The 18,538-nt window shown below is 42.3% G+C and overlaps 1 protein-coding gene across 4 annotated transcripts in view; it reads left to right on the top strand.

Moving 5' to 3' along the window:
• Nucleotides 1-15,413, top strand: part of SRGAP2 (SLIT-ROBO Rho GTPase activating protein 2) — a 207,340-nt gene extending 191,927 nt beyond the window's left edge. For 3 of the 4 annotated variants that reach the window (XM_077839100.1, XM_077839103.1, XM_077839102.1), the window contains 4 exons: nt 505-685; nt 2,146-2,292; nt 5,795-6,122; nt 9,443-15,413. In XM_077839100.1, the coding sequence (XP_077695226.1) occupies nt 505-685; nt 2,146-2,292; nt 5,795-6,122; nt 9,443-9,826 (1,040 nt within the window). In that variant the 3' untranslated portion in view covers nt 9,827-15,413. The remainder of the gene's footprint in view (nt 1-504; nt 686-2,145; nt 2,293-5,794; nt 6,123-9,442) is intronic. The other variant, XM_077839104.1, reaches the window with a different exon arrangement.
• The last annotated feature ends 3,125 nt before the right edge of the window (nt 15,414-18,538 follow it).

Here is an 18,538-nt window from a genome sequence, read left to right as displayed (position 1 = left end):
GAGATTCTGGGATGTCTGCTCTATGAGCTTAAGCAGTGCCTTCCTATCTACGGTGCTATTTATATCCAGGCTAGGGAGGTGTGCGGGGTCTGTCTACACACCACTGTAGACGTAGCCTTAAAGAGATGGATGCCAAAATCTGAATGCTTGTGCCCCCCCCTTCTCCGTTGTTGTGAGGTGACGCTTTATCCCAGGTGACATGGTCATGTCCACTGTTGCCTCTAAGCTGTGCGCGTGTGCGCACACGCACCCATCCTAAACCCTGCGCACACGGCAAAACACCTGCGCACACACACATTTGCACAGAAGAACAAAAATTTGCACGAAAGAAATTTTTTGCGCACACAGCCTGTCAAAAATTAGAGCGAACATTGGTCATGTCCCATAATTGTTGCTCTGTAGCTGATGTCCATCGCTGAAAGATTTAAGGGAGGGATTTAAACTCATGACTCTTTGTCCAACACTGAGTGTTCATTAAATAGTCTTTTCCTTTCTCTCTCCTAGAGTGTGAGCCAATAGAAGCAATAGCAAAGTTTGACTACATTGGCCGAACTGCGCGAGAGCTGTCCTTTAAAAAAGGGGCTTCTCTCCTCCTGTATCAGCGAGCCTCAGATGATTGGTGGGAGGGACGGCACAATGGCATCGACGGCCTTATCCCTCATCAGTACATTGTTGTTCAAGACACGTATGTAGCCTTTTATTTTATTTAACATGAATTCTGTAATGCGGTATTACACCGCCGTGGGTTTGGCTCTGGTGTCTACAGTTTCAAGCTTAACAGAGTGAAAGTCATCTCTGCTACTTGTTTTTGAGTTAGTCTCTAGGAACACATAAAGACCAAGGGTAGTGACCACACAGACATTCACAAGTACAAGGTTTAGTCGATTTTACAAGCGTTGTTAAAGTTACAATTAAAGTTATGATTACTCAAGCATATAGAAATTCTATACAGACCTATGCACAAGTTACAAATATAGTCATACTCACATCTTTAACAACAGGGTTAGTGTCTGATGGGTCTCTCATGGCTTGATTATCAGTAGAGGGATGGCTCCTCCTGGAGTCTCCCCTAGGGAGCTCAATTTTCCCGTTCTGGGCATCCCCTTTTTATAATGTGATTTTTGTCAATACCTACATTCTGTGCATGTCCATAAGAGTCAACCCTCTTTTCTCTTATTGGTTTGTGTCCCATGGATACTTAAGGGACCCCAATTTTCTGTAGGCTGTGTAAGTTCCCTTTGTTCTCATTAGCATTGGCGCACAACCTGTATCCTGTGGTTAAGACACATGTTGGAGACAAGCCTTCACAGTATTTTTATTATCTAATATTAATCTTCTGGGTAATTTTACACCATATTACCACTTGGTACCTCTTTTCCGATAATCTTAGTGGATTGGATTATTTTCCGGTCGCTTATGTCATCGTCTCTTGTCTCCAAGGCCTAAAATAGCTAAGCTAAAGTCTTGCAGGCCTCAGCCTACAGGTTCTTGCGTTTCAGCTCGTCATACTCATGTCTAATACTTAGTATACTTGGTTCCTCTAAACACTGATCAATCTTACACTTTTATAATCCTACAAATTAACTCTAACATACAGTGATATATGTAATATAACATACTGAGTGATCATAACATCACACAATAAAGGGATAATAAACTAAAATCATTGGCTACACTTACGTTACCTCTACAGTGATCCAGGGTGGGTTGCTGAATGCCTGGAAGATTTGGGTACAGTTAAATTTTATTTGAGCAAGGAAAAAATTTTCAAACTCAGTGATCTACATTGTGATGCTCAGGCCTGCAGTGTATTGGGATTATGTAGTCCTGATCCCACAAGCTGCTCCATGCAGGAGCAATGCCATTGAAGTCACTGGGGCTCAATGTATGTGCTGGGTTCCACCTGCGCTGAGCTTGTAGGTTCAGCATCTTTGTCCTCTAAAAGTAGTAATTGCCTGCCTAAGGAATCCCAATGCACAGCTGGGCTCTCAAAGATAGGCACAAAAATAGACTTCATAATTTGAAACAAAACTTTTCCCTCACAATGTCGTGATGATAAAGAGGGGGTGGAGGGGGCACAATAGAACCTTCTGAAAACTTAAGGTTGTGTGTTTGTGATTTTCTTCCCCTCCTCCTCCTCCTTAGTGAGGATGGTTCCTCTGAAAGATCCAGCCCCAAGTCTGAAATAGAAATCAATTCTGAGCCACCAGAAGAAAAAGTGACAGCCAGAGCCGGTGCCAATTGTCCAAGTGGGGGTCACGTCGCTGATATTTATCTTGCAAACATCAACAAGTAAGAGCAATCTTGCGTTTTTCTACTTGGTACAGAAATTTTGGTGCTGAGCATTGTAGGACATTTCTGTCTTGAGAGGCATAGGAATAAGTGGTACTACTTCCTCTGTTTCCTCCTCCCTAGACCTATCCGTACCCCACCACTCACTTTCTAGCTCCCTCTTTCTCTAGCTTGGCCCACGGTCACCTATTCCCCCACCTCAGTTCCACATCATCCCCTGCCCTAAAAAGATGAAAATCTGAGATCCAATAGTACGTACAAAAAATAGTTGTTTAAATGTTTGTGTATGTAGCAGATCCACAAAGATGATATTCTTGCATTGCTGTTGATTATTTGTTTATGCTAGAGTATGAAGGTAGTAGAAAATAATATACTGAGAAGATCAGTAGGCACGCAGAGGGTAGACAGATAATACATGGAGGAAATTAGGAAAAAGATAAACAGGCTGGAGAGCGCACATGAGATGAAAACAGGAGAAGAATGACTCCGCAAAGGAAGCATGGCAGGGAAAGGACATGGAAGACTGAGGATACAATGGAAAGACTCTGTCAAGAGAAGTTTGAAGAGAGAAAAAGCATTAGAGCTTCAAGACGTATGAACCTATGCCTTCGAATAAAAGAAATGAAGAATTAGGGGCACTTCCAATACCGTGTAAACAGGAAAAGGAGTCAAGAAGTGAAGCGTTAGACCAGAAAAGCTCCAGACGGGAACTGTTCTCCATAGTAGGAGGATGGCCCCATCCTACCCAGAAGATCTTAGTCGTCATCACCTGACTTGTTTTGTAACCCCCTTTCTCCTATTCCAACCCCATTGTCTGTTCTTATCATTTGGTACCTCTTCTTTAAATTTTAGATTATTTGCTCCTTAGGACAGGGATCATGTCTTTTTTGAAAAATGTACCTTGTAAGACATTGAGCACAGTTTTGGGTGCTACAAAACACAAATGAAAGAGAGATCCTCTGTTCAACCGCCTCCGTGCCATCCATAATGATCTCATTTATCTCGCACTTTTTACCCAAAGGAAGTTACTATGTATGTACAGTGCTACTGAAATAACAGCTGTCCTCACTTCCAATTTTGCCTGTTCAATGAAAAATGATGAAAGTAGCCTGAGGCTGCGTTGATGAAAATCTGAAAAATGAAACTGGAATGAGATGAAGTGTCTCACTTTTTATATTTATTTATTTTTAAGGCAAAGTTCTCCCCCAAATCTTTCAGATTCTCCCGTTATTATAAAATAGCATGCTGTGTTACCGAAGTGTCTTTCTCTGCAATAAATCTGTGCCTTAAAGCTACTAGTACTGATGATTGTAACATTTTAGAACTGAATGAAAATATTAACCTTTAATTAGCCTAACAGGGACTCTAGGGCAAAGATAGAAAATAATAATTTTAAGTTTGCCACTGTTGGTATTAAATAATGGGCCAGATCCTCAACTAATGTGAGTTAATCCAGCGCTCTTGATATCATTGAAGCTATATCACTGTGCACCAGCTTAGGGGCTGACATTTTTATATGTTCAGTGAGCCATTAAACTACAGAACTGTACCAGTTATGGAAGGATTTGTATAATGAGCAGATCATTCTGGAGGCTCACCATCTGTCATGAACGCTGCCCCAAAGAGGAGAGCTCCTAGGGCTTGGTTAGATTGAGTTCATGTTTTCCTTTTACCAGGGAAGGTGTGATATTTAGCAGCGTAATACTCACATTGTGTTTTCTTTAGAAATGAATATTCTGATCTGTGCAGATCTGGACAAAATAGATCAGATGGTTTCCCTGTTGCGGTTGTGCCGCCCACTGAATTTATTTTTCTGATGCCAAAATCCAGCTGGAACTAGAACTTTCTAGCAGTTACTCACAGGGCCTGTGCTATATATAAGTTGATCCTCTTTTAAAGGTTCCTCTCTCTTGCATCACATACTCCTGCTACGAGGACCATACATCATTTGCTTGGAGTTATTCTTTCAGACTGCATGCTACTGGGTGGGGATAGTTGTTTTTACCAGTTAACCTATTTCGCAGCACCCTACACACCTGGAGCGCTATATAATTAAGCCACCATGGTCTTGTTCAGTATAGAGAAGATACATTTACTAGAAACCGGAAATGACTATTATTAGCTTAGCACACTGAAAGGTCACCAGCTATACTTGGTGTAAATGTCGTCTTGCCTCTGGCCCAGAGTTGGATTAGACTTTCTACCCGGCAGCTCAGCCAAAAATACTAGCTCTGCTGTTCTAATATCATGAAAACAGGCAGCCAAACGAGCTGATGACACAGAATTATTTTAGTTAAAAGTGCAAAATCTTTGTTTCATAACCATGTGTGAGCAGGAGCCCCACTGGAGTTACTTCAGTTAGGGTGAACTGCAAAGGATGGGGCAGACAATCCCCAAAGCTAACGGATATTCCAATAATTAGATTTACCAGACCAGCACAAAACAGCTTCTGTAATACCTCACCGGTTACCCAGAAGCCAACAACAGTCCCCTTAAAGTAACCCAGCCTTAGGCCTCCACCCAGACACCCAAGTCAAATATGGAGAGGATTACTGAAAATTTTAATCATATGAAAAAGTTCTACTAATCCCAAAGGATCGGACACATTACCTCGCGGGTTAATGAATATTCCAGATCTTACCCAAATACATGCTTACAGCCAATCCTTATTAACTACACTAAAATTTATTTAAAAAGAAGAGAGTGAGTATTGGTTAAAAGGTCAGTACACATACAGACATGAGTACAGTTTCTGAGATCAGATACATAGTAGAGATGATGAGCTTTGTAGTTGCAAAGAATTCTTTCAGAAATAGTCCATAGGTTATAGTCCAATGTTCATATTCAGGGTGATCCAGGCAGGTCTGGGGATCTCAGCCTTAGGATTTAGGCTTCCCCTGCATGAAGCATCAAGCAGATCTGAGATAAAAAGGATCAGGACCCAAGGGGTTTTTATACAGTTCCAGGCCTTCCCTTGACAGGTCGGAGTCCTTAGGCGAACAATAGGCAATCATGAAGACTTTGAAGTAGACCTGTTTCCTAATCATCATGGGTAGTTAGCTACATGAATTAACATAAAGCAACTGCCTGTTTTTCCCCCATTTCTGGTGATTTGCTGTACATTTCAAAGAGAGACGAATCCAGTGATATCACTATGTTTACAGTTCATTTAAATGTTTGGAGGTCCTTCTGATCTCTGAATTAACAGAATACGGCATAGACAGGAACTGTTTGATTACATTGTTAACATCTAACAATGTATATGTAAACACACAAAAACACAAACATTATCTACCAAAATGTCCCCAAGGGTTGGATTTGAGTCACACTTTTGTTTTAATGACAAGTGTTGTAGTAGTGATTTGTGTGAGTGATAGTGACAACCAGGCCACCTTTAGATCTCTTTCCATTGTCCTCTGTGTTGTCTCAGGACATCTATATTGAGGTATGGCCCATCCCCGACACCTGCTTGTACTGACTTGTTTTGCTTCTGTGTTGGAAGGCAACGAAAGAGACCAGAGTCAGGCAGCATCAGAAGAGCGTTCCGTCAAAGCGACAGCCACGGACTGGCTAGTTCACTGGTGGAACCAGCCTCCCCAGGAGCCACAGCTAGTTCTAGACCCTCATCTCAGCCCATTATGAGCCAGAGTCTCCCCAAGGAGGTACCAGATAAATGCTCCATCAGCGGCCATGGCAGCCTCAATTCTATCAGCCGGCACTCATCTCTGAAGAACAGGATAGACAGCCCACAGATCCGTAAAACTGTGACTGCAGGCAGGTCAAAGAGTTTCAATAACCATCGGCCCATGGATCCTGAGGTCATTGCGCAGGTAAAGGGGATTGCTTGGCATAAAGGGTTCAGTGAAGTTTCTCTTTTGTATTTGTAAGGGAAGCGTGTCATGATTTTAAACCTTACCCAACTCCTCCTGAGTAAACCACTCCTTAGTGTGGTGCCTCTATCCTTCAGGCTTGGGGAGAGGATTGTGTGTTCCAACCCTTGGCACTTGTAAGCACTTCACGGGTTCATAGACAGATGCTGAATTCCCTGTGCTTGTCACTCACTCCTCTGCTAAGCAATGTGTGTATCCACCCACCTAGTTATTTCCCTAAATTTCTCATAGCGGTTACTGCACAACAGATGCACTGGGCTCGTGTGGGCAGTACAAAGAAGTGGGGAGGTCGCAGATATGCACAATTCAGAGTTTGGCTTTCTGCATTTTTGAGCCATCATCTATTTGTGTTGCAGCTTTTCTTACTGTCTCTGCAGCTGAGACACGGGTTGTAGGATATTTATTGGTATATTTATTTATAATTGGTGGGGCAAGGAAGCAAGAATTTGTGATACCCGTCTCTTTGGCTGCCTGTTACAATCAAATGTTTCAAATTCGAATTGTGGCTTAGTTTTACAGCTTGTATCCTTTGCATTGGATTAATGAAATATTAACCCTCTACGTGTCTAGAATCTAATCCTGTAAACGTATGTCGGGTAAGTCCGTGAGACTGCTCACATGAGTAAAGATAAATGGATAAATCCTTTACTAAATAGAAACTTCTGCACATTTATTATTCTACAGTTTCAAAGGTTTGGGTGTGTCTGATTCCAAAGCTGTCAGCAAAATACTAAAGAAACCAAATTCCAGGACATGAGAAAAGCAGGGTATTCAGTGTCAATTTTAAACCCTTTCACCAGTTGAACAAGCTTGTTGGACTGTGGTTAGATGTTAGAGGCATATGTAGTAGTGTAATCAAAATAAAAGCAGACTTGCCCCATTCTTCTATTTTCATAGTGCTGTATTCTGGTACTTGTAGGTTTCAATGTGTGGTAAAAAGCCACCTTCAAATAAAATAGTCTTGAAGTTTTGATTTCTTTAGACAGGTGTTTAAGGAATGTGGTCGGGTGTCTAACCAGTGTATACACAGCTGTTGCTTAACCCTGCAGAGATGGTGTTCTGTATTTGAGACCAAGTCAGCATACATGACAAGGAGAGGGAAATCTCCCCTGTTCTGTTTTTCTGCTCAGCATAGAGGGAAAAGGGGCTTTGTTATTCATCTTTAAACCCCCCTACTATTTTGTATCTCCCTCCATCTTACCTTTGACATGAGCACTTTTCTCATAAAATCCTCATCTCTATGCACAAAATCTCTCCATCTCTTGCATCTTTGGGACAGTAATGACCTATGTCAATAGAAAAAATAATCAGAAATTCACAATGAAATCTCAGCTTGCACTGTCCAGAACTGACCAGTGCCAGAACACATCACAGAGCAAATCTAAAACACCCAGATGCTTGAAGTAGAACCTAGATTGCAAGGAGTGAGAGCAATGCAGATAAATGGGTAGGTATTACAGGCTCTAGCTGACTTCCTCCTACTCACTGGAGGATCTCCCCTTGCCCCTTATTCCAAACTGTCGATATATCTACAAATGCTTGCCCTTGCCAGCTGTTTTCAGTGTGTGGTGGATCGATCTAAAGCTAAGGAACACTTGGCTTTCAGGTTACAAAGTCAACTCTGAGATACACAAGAAGGCCAGTTTCTACAGTCTTCTGGAACAAAAAGTGACTTGATTTCAAAAGCACCCCAAAAGGCGTGGGTAGATGAAAATGAATAAAACACCTTTTTACAGGCAAATCAGTGGTGGTAGATATTTTATACTTGATATTGGATTATTGTAATGTAAACATGGGCCTTTTGCCCAGAATCCAAGTGAATATCTATTACATCCTCTGGTTTTTGTTTTTTTTGTTTTTTTGGGGGGAGGGGCGGGGGGGGTGAGAGGGCTATATTTTGTCCTTGTAGTTCTTCGGCCTGCTCTGTTCCGTGAGATGGTAATGTACAGATCTCATTGTCTTGACATTTTTTTTCTTGTGAGGTTTGGATGACACAAATCAATCTTTGTCTTTCAATTAAACTGTCACTTTTTTTCTCTTCAGTCTCTTCTTGCCACAATATCAAGTCCAGTAATTTATAATTCTCTAGTGGAAACAAAAGTTTTTAAAAATTGGCTGCATTGAGTGCTCCCTTTCATGCCACATCATGTCAGTTCAGACACTAATAATAATCTTACATTTTTACATATCTTCCATAGTTGTGTGTTGCTTAAACCTGTTTGGTCTTGGTATATGGTTGGAGGTGTCAAGCCACCGTCTCTGGTTCTCTCTACCACTCCTTGACTGATCTACCTCCCCCTGCACCTAAAAAAGCTACCAAGGAAGCTAAAAAGTTGTAGCTAAACTGAGTCCTGGAAAAGCTAAACCATTCTACACTCCCATGAATTCTGTTCATGGACAGACTCAATGGACTCCAACCCATAGCTGAGGTCTTAGCAAACTTGTAGGTCTCAATATAGCTGAGACTAAAACCCACTGACTTATCGGTCTCACAAAGTTCTCTATACCTCCTGGTTACTACCTACACTATTATGTAAGCTGGAAAGGAAATGCTGACAACTTGTATTTTACAAATGTCTCCAATATCTTTTATGGATTTTAAAAGCTCAGTATGATTTACAGGTCCCGTGCAATGTCTTCATGGGGGATACTAGCCCTTGCATATGTGCAGATCCAATGAGATGGATAGGTAACCCATGCAAACTCCAGCATCGTAGGATGCTATCACCCTTAAAAGATGTAGGAAGCAGTGAAAAGCATGATTTCATCCTTTCAAGGAGTTACTCTCCACAGTACCATTGGAGGATTATCCTTCTGTTTATCAAAAAAAGAAAGACAAGAATAGATCCATATCAATTGAAACTGCAGGTTTTTTTCTCTGTAGTTCAGCCTAGGAGGGATTTTGTGTGTGTCTTTGATGGCCTAGTGAAAACATAAGAGAATTCAGGAATAATAAAGCATAAAACTAGCCTTGAAAAAAATTACTTGATTAGTTTCCCTACTGCTGGTTAATGTTATATCACTAACTGTTTTCTATACGTGCAGCTAAATACACAGTCAATAGTCCTAGCATGAACAGTCTAACACTGGTTTTGCTTTATGGTAATTAAAGTCTATTAACCCTTAGCTGCTGCTGATTTGCTGACGCCTGGAGCTGAAGAAAAATGAACTGTCTCTGCAATTGACTCCTACAGAACTGTGTGCTTGTTAATGTGTATCTAGCCCCTGCGATCATTTCAGTCTTTTTTAAATCTTTGCAGGACATAGAAGCTACCATGAACACTGCTCTGAATGAACTGCGGGAGTTGGAAAGGCAAAGCAGCGTAAAGCACACACCAGATGTTGTCCTCGACACCCTGGAGCCTTTGAAAACCTCCCCTGTTGTGGCACCCACCTCAGAACCTTCCAGCCCTCTGCATACTCAGATTCTTAAGGACTCCGAACCCGCATTCCAGCGGAGCGCCAGCTCTGCTGGTGACATCCCATGTGCCTTCAGGCCGGGGAAGTCCGTCAAAATGGCCGCCCAGGTTAAACCTCCAGCCACGAGGCCGAAGCCTGCAGTTTTCCCCAAAACAAATGCCACGAGCCCCGGTGTTGCTGCTTCTGCATCTCAACAGCCTACTGACAAGTCCTGTACTGTCTGAACGAGAAGCCCCACTGTGGATATAATTCTGTTGTTTCAAATGAGGGGACTATATTAAAGACGTGAAAATTCCTATTTAACTAGTTTCGGACTTCTGCTGAAGGTTAGTTTGTAAGTTGTGACTGCCAGGAATGCTCCCTGGGAGCGAAGATGTGGGTAGTTAAGCCTCGCCACATGCACACCACATCAGCGTACCTTGCTTATGAAATACAGACAGAAAATAGAACATCAGGTCACTGTGAAAGTGGTGAGGCCAACACAAAGGACTGATGAATTGATTCTCAGTTTATAGTTGATGCCTTGTTCGTGTTTGGCCACTGAGAGAAGTACTCAGTGGTGCCGTGTTTTGGATACTGGTGTAATGACTTATATATATTCAATTACCACAGGGAAACAATCCAATAGATTTTAGTCTACTGCATGTTTTGGTACCACTAGTTATGTGGAGCTTGGACATGCCTGATTCTTGTGCATTATTACATTTCCAGCTGGTGCCACTGCTGTGAAGGGTCTGTCTCGATTTCCATTACATCCTTTCTCTTTCAGCAGTCTTAGCTCTTAGCCATGTCAGACTCTCCCCTTGACTGAAAGTTGTCATGACAAATACTCAGCTCTGGAACATGAGTTCCGTGTTGTGTGTTGGTGCAGATTTAAATAAAGCAAATCTATTTCTGAGTTTTAGGAGGGAAAAAAATATAATTGCTGAGTATGGCCACCGTGCAATTGTTTTGGTGCTCCCGTATTTAAAAGCAGGTTTGTTCTTTTAAAATGAAACTTTCAGGGCGTTGGACTATAATGCACTGTGTGCTGTTCAGTGGGAACTTGGAAGGTGGAATGTAAAAACGAGTTACCTTCTGAAAACCAGCTGCTGTGCTCTCACAAGAGTGGCATTTCCTAACCTGATCATAAGTTGAGATGGGCTGAAACCGAAACCCCAGTTCTGAACATCCCTAAAGCTGGATTCTGAAAGTCTTCGCAGCTTGGCCCTGTTTTTGATTAGTAAACACTTCGTTCTATGGCTCTCATGACTATGAACTATTGTGGAGGACCTTGGCATAAGGAGAGTGGTGGGAACATGCTCTATGGGTGATTGGCAGTACACTGTCCAGCTCATAAATTGCTTGAATACATATTTCTACGATAAATCATCATGTCTCCAAGCGATTCTGCTGACAAATTAGTGACTTCTTAGTATATATGTGTGTGACAGACTGTAACTGCTTCAGCTGCTAGCAGGCTATATGGACTCTTCTGTACTTACATGGCAATATATTTTCCGGAATGCTAGCATATATTTAATGAATTAAAAAGGGCGGGGGGGGACATAAAGGCACATGCTGTGTTAAGGTCATGGGTCTCACAGCCCCACCAGACCAAGGGATCTTGCAACTGACTTTCCATCCTTACCTCGCCCATCATGCCCAAATATTGCTGGAGTCTGACTAGTCCTACCGTTTCTGTTCTCGTAGTTACTCAAGCAAGAACGACATAAGGAAGGTGACTCTCCCCACTCTAGTTGAGTGTCCTTTGATTTTTGTGGGCCTGAATCACACCTGAACTTTGTGGTTTAATGCAGATTGTGATTTTTAACGAGCATTGTAATAAAAACAAGCTATGTTGCATCTCTAAGAACGAGTTGGCCTTAAACATCCACTTCTAATTCCTTTTAAAGGAGGTTACTTGGATAGACCCTGTTTTTCAATCTCTTTGAAAGAGAAGAATTTTTTGTATGAGTGCTTGTGTAAAAAGGACTGATTTTCTCTGTGACTTAAATTATGGAGACATGAGAAGTTCATGGACTACAGGAGAAAGAAACCCCTGAAAAAGATTTGTTGGGACCATTTTAATTGTTTATTTCCTTAATTAACCTTTAACAACCCTTATCTTTTTGGAAACACTGCACTGTGTGTGTTACTTCTGTCAGATCTTAACCTGTCCATATCAAAGGGAATGAAACCCAACTCTGTGACCAGCTCATTTGCTCTCAGGTTCAGGTGGACTCCTAACACCAACGAATCTGTCTCTTTTTGGAAACTAATAATTTTAAAAAGCAGCTAGTGATTTATTTTTCACTCAGACAAAGCTTTGTGGCAAATATTTTATTTTGGGGGGATCATGACCGGCCAAAGGGAATGCATGTCACTATGCAGGGAATGAACAGAACAGGATCTCTTGGTAAATTCACTTTCACTCACTCTTTGCAATGCCTTATTTTTTTAGTTTATTTTATGCATTGCATTCATGTTAGCAAGGGATGACATCCAGCCATACAAGGCATCTTAGGACAAGATCTCATGTCTTCAAGGCTCGCAAAATGAGTGGAAATAAGGTTTAAAAAAAACAAACAAACTTCAGGTTACTCGAACAGCCATTGTCTGCGTATGGAATTACTATGCCAATCTCTCACAACCACAACACTGGGAAGATCCTACTGACAAGAGGAATAAGAACTTATAATGATCAACAATATCCTGTGCAAATCAACTGGAATTTCAGTATGCACCGTGACTTACACTGAAAACGTACACCTAGCAACATGGCAGTCTGAAGGGCATCTTTTCTCTTCCATGTTGTCTGGGCCTATCTAACCAGCATGAAACACATAAACAAGTCATAAGTGGTTTTTCTGCTTCATGCTGTGAACTCTGTGGGGCAGGAGGAGTCTGCCACAAAGCGTGACTACCATTTGTTGAGAGAGGGGAAACTGGAAAAGACCGTGCCTGGAACATGTCCACTGGGCATCCTACTGAAGAGATCAACATGGCGAGGAGAAACAGGACACTGTGTGTTGGGTGGGGAGGTTTCTATGTTATTTCACAGAAGAAATATTAGATCTTCAGAGAGATGCAGTTACGTGTGTGTGTCAGATTAATGGTATATCCCTTTAAAGAAAAGAAGCGTTGATAACTGGAATAATGTATGTCTGCTTGGTAATACTCTGTAAGAACATAAATCTGTCACTTATCAAATGATGGATTAGAATAATCCAAAGCAAAACTTTTAAAAATAAAACACGGTTTCAGGTGATGGGTCAGTAGTCTCCGCAGCACCAACCTGGTATTTTTCCCATCCCCAGTTGGGTGTTAAGCAATGTGCTTTAATGATTGCTAAATTTCTGCCTCTCTCTGGTAACATGAGCTCTATAAAATTAGTCTGTGTCAAAACAATGAGACATGACCAAAAAATGTTCACTTTATCTGTACTGGATGTTTGATTGCAAAGAAAACCATTAGATAATTACAGTACACTGTGACAGTGCAAGAATTCTCCTGAATATATTTTGATGCCTGTTTAAAAGTAGAGTGTCTTCAGGCTTCCTGTGAAGAATACCTCATATGGTCTTTTTTAATGTAAGTGCGTTCTTACACATTTCTGTGTTCAGATTACAAAGTCTGACAAACTCAAAATCATAACACTTGACAGTTCAGACAGGAAATTCTATCCCTTGAGCCTCCGCATCTTGTTATACCTCGGTATTGGGTAAATTTTATCACTAAGATACATTCCCCACATCAGGGAGAGCTCTGCAATATTGGACAAAGAGATGGGTTAAAGGTGGAGTTTTAGTCTTCACTCTGTTTCTTTTGTGTGTGTTGGTCAGAACTTCAACACTTAATTGAACATGGAGTGGGCTTTGGGACATAAGGGTGGGTGTGTGAGAGCTCGCTTGAATTTTTCAGCAGAAGTATGCTTCCCTAGAGCAAACAAGTCACAAATTCTGTATATATGTGTCTACCTGATCGACTGAACTGGCTCTGTCAATTAGTGAAACACATATTGTGGCTTTTTTAAGGTAGATTATTTCCCCAGGAGGGTATAATGCTCTAATAAAGTAGCTGGGGATGGATAAATATCTATTTAGACAGTTGGTTCAATAGATCTCGGCAAATGATGAACACTCTGGCCCCAGTCCAGGAAACCAATAAGCATGCGCTTAACTTTAAGCGTGTGAATAGTCTCTTTGAAGTTGAGAATGTGCTTGTTGATTTGTTGGATTGGGGTCTTATGGACTCAGCACTTTGTAGGATCGAGCCCTGACACCATAGGGACTTGTTCCAAAACACAAATATGTCCTCCTTGGGCCATGTGCCACCAGCTAGGAAAACTGTGAAACTAAAATGAAAATAAAAACCCAGAAACAGGCTGCGGGGAGCGTTCAGAACGGAAACTAGTTTTAACATAATGTTTTGTTTTGTTTTTTTAAAAAAACCTTTCTGTGAAATCATCTGGTATTGGCTGGACATCCCATGTATGTATCATTAGTTACCAGGAGACAGGTAATTCATGGGTGTCTTTAGTGAACCAGTAAAAGAGACAGGACTTCACAAAAGGAAACAATTCTTAAACGTTAGGAGTTAAAGCTCATTCTGTGCTGAATGCTTCCTATGTCTGGGCAAGAGGAGGCAATAAGCACTTGGTGGTGAGTGTAATTCCACTTTGGTTTCAGCCTGACAGATCATCTCTCAAGGTATTTTCTCTCCCACATCATCTCTTTCTATGTGCAACCACTTGTACTGGGAAATGATACTTGACCCACCCTCTTGTGCCCACACAAAGGCTCAAGGGAACCATTATAAATAGTCTGCTGTGAAACGCACAAATTACTGGGTGTGCAGTAGCTGCTTTTCAAACATTCACCTCCGCCTGTTCCCGTACAAATACCAAGAAGGAGATGAATGGATTTTTTCCAAAGCTTCGATCTAAGATTGCATTTCAATTGATCTAGCGGGAGCCAAAACAACTGTTTTTAAAACTGGAAAATTTGGAGTTTCTCATGCTGTACCTCCAGTAACATTGTTCAGGGCAAAAGGATTTCCAGTTTTCCAAAAATGGATTAACAAGAGGAAGAGTCCCTTCTGTGCAAATACTGGATAGTCCAAGCCTCAGTGCAGGGTAAACATTCAGCAGTTTGCAATGGAAATTAGATGGACCCTTTATTTTAGCAGCTCTGTAATAAGTGAACTTCACCAGCCTTTCTCTAGAGGCAGAGTGCTATAATCTACATAAACTGAGTTCCCTGGAACTGGGCTCGGAACATGCCAAACTGCTGGAGCAATACTTGTAAGCAACAGGTTCTTTAAAAGACCAGCTATGAGAAACGTAGCCAAAATAGGGCAATGGATGAAACTGTCTCTTACAAATTTAAACAATACCAGTGATGTCTTGATTCTACTGTATGTAAGAAAGTTTGATTGCAATCCAGCAATCTTTTTTAAAAAAAATCTCAATCTCACAAAGGTGGGTAGGGTTTGTACAGTGCATTGTTCTTTGTTTTTTTATTAACAGCCGCTGTTTAATGGGTTGGGATGAAATGTTCTTGTTAAGGCAATTTCCATTGTTTCATGTCTTCTACACCAATATATATATGGTGTACATATTTACTTTTGAAAAAACTGTGTAAAATTGTACTTTGTATATACAATTATGTACAATATGGAGGTACATCTTCTTCCCCTTTTGGTACAGTCTTGTACAGTATTAGGGGAGTACATGTGTTGGAATTGGTAAAGCCGTACTGGAGGAAACAATGTATCCGTCGTTATTAGCAGTAGTTTTGGAGAAATAAATGTTTTGGGTATGGTGGAAAAGCTGACCTACAGACCATAAATGATGGGTGTGAGTATAAGTTGGAGAGAGAGGGGCTGCTGGCAAGGATGAGACCATGTGGGGTGGGGCGGTGGGGCTAGCCAGGAGCGCTGTACTGACTTGTGGAAGATTTGGAGTTTTCGTTAGATTCAAAATCAGTGTAAGAGAAGACTGGCGAAATTAAGTAGCTGAGGAAAGTTCACAAAGCTTCAGTAGGAATTCTTCCCATCCATGGATCTCTTACTACCGGGGTGAGTAAGCAGCACCGTGCACATTTTTGCAGTTGGGTAATATGAAAGCACAGGCAGGTGGAATGACTTGCCCCAAGTGATCAGCAGAAATGGTTGCAGAACCCAAAATTGTTGATTCGCAGTTCAGTGCTCTGTCCATTCACATTGCCTCACAAATGCAGCTGGAAGCATCGGAAAATCCAGCCCATGGTCTTTTCTTCCTTGCACCCATTATAAGATGCTCACAAGATAAGCACGCTCTTGTCCAATCCCCCCTCCCTACGTACGGACTAGTAGAGAACATCCTTCTCTGGAGTGGAGTCTGAATTACACTTTAACACGATGTGTTGAGGAGCTACCGAATCCGCTGCTATCTAGTCCGCTGGCAGGCTGCGTGTGAACCACGTCTCAAACGTGGGCAGCAATAAGTCTGCTCAGCAGGCCACTGACTGCAGGCATCAGTCCTCAATGTGCAGCTGTAATTCAGTTCCTAGTCCAGCCAACTGGGAAGGAATTGAAGTGTGTGGCAGTCATTCTGCATGAGGCAGATGGCTGTCTAGAAGAGGAAAGTCTCTGGGAGTGTTGGGAATGCTGTGTGCATGTCTCTGGATTATGCTTTGTGCCACAAGAAGCCTGCAGTGATACTGCTGTCAGTGTAATCACTCAACAGGAACGGACAGGAGAGCAAATGCCTGGGAGACATTACTGCGGGGGATGGGGGGTGGGGCACATTACTGCGGGGGGCAGGGCACAGGGAGGGTAGGAATACAGTGCTGCTATTTCTGCTGTCTGCATAGCAATCCTCATAGTGGCATTTTATTGTTCTTGTAAGATCTCCCATGCTGCTTGTGCGTAGGGCCTGCTGCTTTCATATGTGCAGTATGGGGCAGTGGTTTCTTGCATTGCAGACCAGCAGTAGCCAGTGGTGTAGTCTGTGGATGCCTTTTTCCCATGTGATAGGGCGGAAGTGATTAACCACCAGATTCTGGTCTCAGGGATTTTAATGGAACCATGATTTCTCCTTAAAATTGCTGGTGAATGCCAATGAGCTGTTCCTTTTCATCTGTCAGGTAGAGGCAGATATTTCAGGGCAGAGTAATTTTGATTAAAAAAAAAAAAAAGGTGCAAATGAACATGCAAACAATGCATGACCTTCAGGCTCCTGGCAAAGTGCCACAGGTGCTCAGCTTTGCAGTTCTGTACATTTCCAAGAGACGTCTGTGTCCTGTTAAGAGCCACCTCCCAGTTCCTGTTTTCTGTCCAGTTACTCACATTATGGACCTATATAGTTGCAGCCTGTTCTTGATCTTGATCTATACGACCTTGAACTCCACCACGGCTCCCTTTAAAAAGAAATATGTCACCATGGGCCAGATTTCCAAAAGATCTGGGTTCCTATTTAGGCACCAAGAATAAATGGCCAGATGTTTCAAGATGGCCAAGTATGTGGGGTGCATTTCAGTTGCTTTGTCAGACTTACAAAATCGCTTGGAGGTATGACACTCAGAGCCACTGTGTGCTGAGCCCTTGAGAAAATCTCTCCCTAGTTTAGCTGCCTAAATGGGAATTGAGCTGGTGTGGGTGCTGAGCATTTGAATATCTGGACCTACAGGGAGAGTTGTGTGATACTTATAGAGGATCTAAGCAAAGAACCTTCCTTCCACCTAGGAGCATAGTCCCTTTTCATCAGCTGCAGGTGCAGGAGGTGCCAGCAGCCTTGGGTTCCTCTAGAAGGTCGTCGTTCCAGTGGGAACAATTGTAGAAAGATCAGCTCCACTTCTCGCTGCAAGAGTGGGCTAGCTCCTCTCCCAGTGAGGGGAGAAGCTGTGGCTAAGACTGGGAGCCAGGTTCCCCTCCTGCCCCCTTCCCAAACTCCATAGACCCACCCAAGGAGTTGGTAGCTTCTCTTCCCACCCTCCCAACTGCAGCATTCCAAGGTGTTCCACATGGTAGAAACTAATCACAGTGGAGTGACACTTCACTGCAAGCACGAGGAAGCTTGACTGCAAAGAGTGAAAGTCACTGAATTGCACTGAAGCAAGTCAGAGCTTTCTGATCCATTTCAGTAGCAGCATGATGCCAACTCCATTGACTTCACCAGGAAATCTATTGACTTCACTGGGTTTTGGATCCGGCCCACTCGAAAGGTCTGCTGTATGTAGTGATAGTCCAGTGTCCTGGCCCAGCACTGGCAGCTTTCAAAAGCTCTGCCTGTGGCTGTGTTTTTCCCCTATTGACTGACATACCTGGAAGGAGGCAAGAAGGCCAGCCGGACACTCACAGCAGGGAGAGGCTGGGAAAGGAGCATAAGGGAGTGTTTTGTCTTTTCTTCTAAGTGGGTTCTTTGTAATGTAAAACTATTTATTTTTAAGACAAGTTTATGCAGGGCTATATACACCCCAGTGGGTTGTTTCGATATAAAGCATGACTGAAAAGACCCCGAGCAATTGATTGTATTGCTATATACTTAATGATGTTTATAGCCCTGTAGGTATTCACACTCCTACTGTGTGGGTTTTATTTTTTTTAATGGATTCCATTTGAAATAAGAGTAAAAAGTCTGAATATTGCCTTAGGCTCTTCTGGGCATGCCCTCCCTGTTTCTAAACCAGTGATTCTCAAACTTTTGTATTGGTGACCCCTTTCATACAGCAAGCCACTGAGTGTGACGTTCCCCACCCCCAATAAATGAAAACCACATTTTTTTTATATTTAACACTATTATAAATGCTGGAGGTGAAGTGGGCTTTGGGGGTGAAGGCTGACAGCTCGCAACCCCCCCCACATAATCACCTCATAACCCCCTGAGGGGGTCACGATCCCCAGTTTGAGAACCCCTGTTCTAAACTGACTTCCTGTCCAGAATCTATTGCTCCGCCCCCTGCTGAGTGCCCTTG

Source organism: Eretmochelys imbricata, chromosome 21 (assembly GCF_965152235.1).
Source record: "Eretmochelys imbricata isolate rEreImb1 chromosome 21, rEreImb1.hap1, whole genome shotgun sequence".
Taxonomy (NCBI): domain Eukaryota; kingdom Metazoa; phylum Chordata; order Testudines; family Cheloniidae; genus Eretmochelys; species Eretmochelys imbricata.
Note: the sequence above shows the minus strand (reverse complement) of the source record. Positions and strands in the feature narration are given on the sequence as shown.